Genomic DNA, 4940 nt, shown 5'->3' with positions numbered 1-4940 from the left:
AGGTATGCTTTATGTCTTTTGTATAAGACTGAAATCACAGGTAAAGCTGTGAAATGACATGGTATATGCTTGTTGACATTCTTCTGAGGGCAGCTGTCTCAGAATAGGAATCATCCCAACAGATGTCAACATGCTTTTTTTCTTTCTTACCTTTTCTCCTTTAATAAAGGACTAATTTAGGCCTGGGATATCAGGTAGGTGCATTTAATGATCAGGTATGACAGTAATCCAGCAGGCTGCAGATCTCGTAGGGTAAGACTTGAATACCCCTGGTATATGGGGTCTTCAAGACTGTCATGCATTTGTCTTGTGAGCATGTAGACAAAGTTATCAACACACGTATACAATACTTTTACTCTGATAGAACTCCAATAGATTGGTTATAACACATATAAAACCATATAAAAACGTTTTAAAGTCTCTCTCTCCTCGTCTCTCACACACACACATGCACGCACGCATACACACACACACATGCTAAACAAGTAGCGTGAAGTACTTTACACAAAGGACTTCACGCTGCTTGCTTAGCACACACACACACACACACACACACACACACACACACACACACACACACACACACACACACACACACACACACACACACACACAAACACGCACACAAAATAATGACAACACCTTCTTGGTCTTTGTGTTTAATGGACAGTGTGACAATTACAAAAGTGAAAATTAGAACCCTTCTCAACTCTGCGCACCTTCCTCCTCTCCTCGTTTCATCCCTCACTTCCCCATCTTCTTCTTGTGCATCTGGTAGCACTGTTCACAGGCGATGGACAGGCCCACGACTAGAGAAACAAACTCCTCAAAGTTCACCTCTCCGTCACCATTAGAGTCCAGATCCTTCATTATCTTGTCTACTGTGGTTGGGTCCTTCTGAGACTGAAAGGAAGACAGGGACATTTTAATAATACTAAATATTAATACTGATATTAATTTCACTGATATTAATATGGGACAACAGTGAAAGTTTCTACTCTTTATTGGGCAGGTACAGTACATGACAAGTAGGGACAAGTTGTTTTGCTGACCACTTAAATCAGGGAAAACTCTGGGCCCTAGTCAAACCTTATGACTAGCGCCCGAGTTTTTCCTGGTTACCTCACGTGATCAGGAAAAACTCCTGTTCCTAATCATAAAGTGTGCATGTTTGCTGTATCAAACTAACACGGAGTGCTACTACAGCTAGTAGTAGATAGTAATAGAGATAAGATACTGTGCATCCCAAATGGCACCCTATTGCCTATATAGTGCACTACTTTTGAGCAGGGAATAGGGTACCATTTGGGACGCAGCCTTAGTAGAGAAAGTATTAGAGATGGCCACCTTGAGGAAGCCAGAGAGCTCGTTCTCCATCAGGTCCTTGAGCTCACGGCGGCTCAAAGTGTTGCCACTGCCCTCCTTAGCAGCATACTTGTGGAACACGGTGATCATGGACTCCATGGCACGTTCCAGTTCTGACGGCATGGCTGCAGGTCTGAGTGAGGTCAGAGAGAGAGAGAGAGAGAGACAGACAGAGAGAGAGAGAGAGAGAGAGAGAGAGAGAGAGAGAGAGAGAGAGAGAGAGAGAGAGAGAGAGAGAGAGAGAGAGAGAGAGAGAGAGAGAGATTACATTTGAATGACAGCAAATTCAGAGTAAGAGATAGATGTTGGCTAAAGGAACTATATTTCATGAGTGAATTTCGTAATCTCTCTGTGTGTGTGTGTGTGTGTGTGTGTGTGTGTGTGTGTGTGTGTGTGTGTGTGTGTGTGTGTATGTATTTGAGCATTAGAACGTGTTGAAGAAAATCAGTACCCTGTGCCATATGCCCAGCCTATTCCGATGAGAAATGCTCTGATGAGTAATCTAGCAAACTTCCACCAACAAAAGTTGATTACAAATACATTCCCATACATCCTGTACCAGTCAGATACACAAAGAAAACACAGATACTTTGACCTAACTTGACCTGGTTTTAGTGAATTAGATAGAGAAATGGATTATAAAAGATCATGACACGATTGCATCACGCAGTTGCTGCAGATTGGACGGCGGTATGTTCATGCTGCGTACAGCCCGTTCCATCTCATCCCAAAGATGATCTCATACTCATACATCATTTTTTACTACCTCTTTTTATAAGCCATTTCTCTGAGATAAGAGAGAAAATTACTGAATGTGTGGAAAATGTAGTCCAAAACTGGGTAGAAGGAAAGACAAACTGGACAAGAGAAAGAGAGGCTGCACCAACACTGAGGAAACATGTGTGTGTACATGTCGACAGTCAGCTCTAAATCCATTCATTCAAAGTGAGCCACACCCTGGTCTAGTCTCTCTGGACTCCACTGAGTTAATATTAGACAATACTACATGATGGTTATTATCATTAGGGCTAAAAGGAAATGGGTAGAATGAGTCAGAGCAGCAGATGGGGACTTGACTGGAAATTGAATGAAAGGAAACATTTATTTCCAGTCAATTTCCTTAATGTTAAATAATATAAAAAATGAATTATATTTTAGGCAAAACAATTATAACACACACAATTCTAGTGCTATAATTGTTAAGCAAACATGACAGGTTATATACCTATATGTTGACCATGCTCTATTACTCTTTTGACAAGTGTAATTATTTTAGTTATAAAAATGATGAAGTTTTAAAATCCTTAATCAATGCAGAACACATAAAAATGTTAGTCTGGACTGTAAAAAGTGACTTATGTTCACTTTTATATTTACAGATGAAAAGTCTGGACACCCACTTCAAAGTCAACCGCACAAGACGAAGAATGCAAATATTTTAAGTCCGCATACTAGTTTCTGAGTTGAAGGAGGAGATCAGATAGGATTAACAAAACTATTTAGCTTGAATCGACTGTTTACATTCGTGTTAGAGGCTGAATTCTTACCGTTCACGAGTGTTGAGTTGGCGATTGAGAAGAGGTTGAATTGTGCAGAGTTGAGAAATATCACGCCTGAGAATTTATAGACAGGCGACGCCCTGTATGCGCTGCCTTCAGTGAAGGAAGTAATGATACCGTGGATATTGAGCAAGACAGTAAGACTATGATAGTAGGTTACCTTGGTAAACCTATCAAACATAGTCAAGCTAATATTTTGCTCTGTGTAATAAAAACGATTAAAATGACTAACTCAACATATATTTTTTTCTCTAAATGATTAATAGCCCTACATTTTATTAATCTCCCACTTATACACAGAATAAATGAGGTGGGCTAAACAATGGAAATTTAGAGTGAGGTACAGAAAAATAGACATAGCCTACTGTAAATTATCAATTAGTATTGATTGTAATGACAAACAACTTGTTTGAGCAAGCACTATCATTACAGTTGATCGGAGTGTTAATAATTAGCCAAGCAGTTGTAGACAGAATTTATGATGGTGACCGTCCCTGATACTACATGTAGTGAGACTTTTACCTGTGTGATTTGTATCACTCTGGGAGTGGTTATGATGACATGAGAGGCCAGACCTATAGGTGTGTCCCAATTGGCACCCTATTCTCTATATTGTGCATTCATTTTCACATGGTTAAAAGTAGTGCACTATATGGAATAGCACATAGCATTTAGGTGTTTTTTTAATAGGAGGAGCTCCAACCTCCTGCTCCAATAAGAAAGCTATAGTAAATCCAGTTATGTTCTCAGCAATATAATAATTAATATTATGTTTTCTGTACATTTCGATACATTCTGATTGAGAAAGCAGTGGTGTATATCTGTCTACACCACATATCAAAACTGCATCGTTAAATAGCCAGAAAACAAAAATATGTCTCTGCAACCGCCATGTAAAGTGGTCCTAATGGAGGGGTGCAGCAGTTTTATTGTGCAACATTGAAACTTTTGGATGGGCATGTTTTTATGCCCTCTAGTGGAATAGCCTTGTAATGGTCTAGTCCTCTACTAATCAAATGAAATTGTATTCCTCACTTGCATCGTAAACAACAGGTGTAGACTAAAAGTGAAATTCTTAATATAAGTGAAAGATTTAAAATAAAGTTTTACATGTAGTTGTTTGGGACTGTAGCAATGAGGGGAAGTTGATGCAATGGCAGAGTTCTCTTCGTCTCTCCCATTCTATTCCTTCATTTTTTCTCTGGTCTGCTTCTCTGCCCTAACCCTTGTGTGTGTGTGTGTGTGCTTGCGTTTGTGTGTGTGTGTGTGGTGTGGGCATACGTTGTGAAGAGGTATGACAGAATTTGCTGAGCAAAAAGACATGGGCATCCAGGGAGGGTCACCTAGCGACAACACCCAGCTTTATAAAAAGATACAATATTTTCGGCCTCTACCCTTTTCCCTCTCAATCGTCTATACTCTTTCCAGTGGTGGAAAAAGTACCCAATTGTCCTTCTTGAGTAAAAGTAAAAAATATAGTAATAGAAAATGACACAAGTAAAAGTGAAAGTCACCCAGTAAAATACTACTTGAGTAAAAGTCTAAAAGTATTTGGTTTTAAATGTAAGTATCAAAAGTAAATGTAATTGCTAAAATGTACTTAAGTATCAAAAGGAAAAATACAAGTATAAATAATATCTAATTCCTTACATTAAGCAAAGCAGACAACCACATTTTCTAGTTATTTTTTAAATTTACTGATAGCCAGGGGCACACTCCAACTCTCAGACATAATTTAAAAACGAAGCATGTGTTTAGTGAGTTCACCAGATCAGAAGCAGTAGGGATGACCAGAGATGTTCTCTTGATAAGTGTGTGAATTAAACCATTTTCCTGTCCTGCTAAGCATTCAAAATGTAACAAGTATTTTTCGGTGTCAGGAAAAATTTATGGAGTAAAAAGTACATTATTTTCTTTTCAGTGAAGTAAAAGTAAAAATTGTCAAAACAATGTATAGTACAGATACCACAAAAATCTACTTAAGTAGTACTTTCAAGTATTTTTACTTCAGTTCTT

The 4940-nt window shown here is 38.6% G+C and overlaps 1 protein-coding gene across 1 annotated transcript; it reads right to left on the bottom strand.

The window, feature by feature from the left end:
• Positions 1-643: 643 nt before the first annotated feature.
• LOC106588175 (protein S100-A1) lies at positions 644-3218 on the bottom strand. Its single transcript, XM_014176899.2, has 3 exons — positions 2913-3218; positions 1348-1498; positions 644-903 (listed from the first exon to the last, which is right to left on the bottom strand). Exons 2-3 carry the CDS (start codon positions 1486-1488, stop codon positions 745-747), a joined length of 300 nt encoding a protein of 99 aa, XP_014032374.1. The 5' UTR covers positions 1489-1498; positions 2913-3218; the 3' UTR covers positions 644-744.
• Between the last annotated feature and the right edge of the window lie 1722 nt (positions 3219-4940).

This window comes from Salmo salar, chromosome ssa27 (assembly GCF_905237065.1).
Source record: "Salmo salar chromosome ssa27, Ssal_v3.1, whole genome shotgun sequence".
NCBI lineage: Eukaryota > Metazoa > Chordata > Actinopteri > Salmoniformes > Salmonidae > Salmo > Salmo salar.
This window is presented reverse-complemented; position numbering and strand designations above follow the sequence as displayed.

Excerpts from the sequence above, each read along its gene's own strand:
- LOC106588175 (XM_014176899.2), bottom strand. The coding sequence starts at position 1,488 with ATGCCGTCAGAACTGGAACGTGCCATGGAGTCCATGATCACCGTGTTC. Across the intron at positions 904-1,347 it reads AGCTCTCTGGCTTCCTCAAG|TCTCAGAAGGACCCAACCAC; the intron begins GTGGCCATCTCT and ends TCTTCCTTTCAG.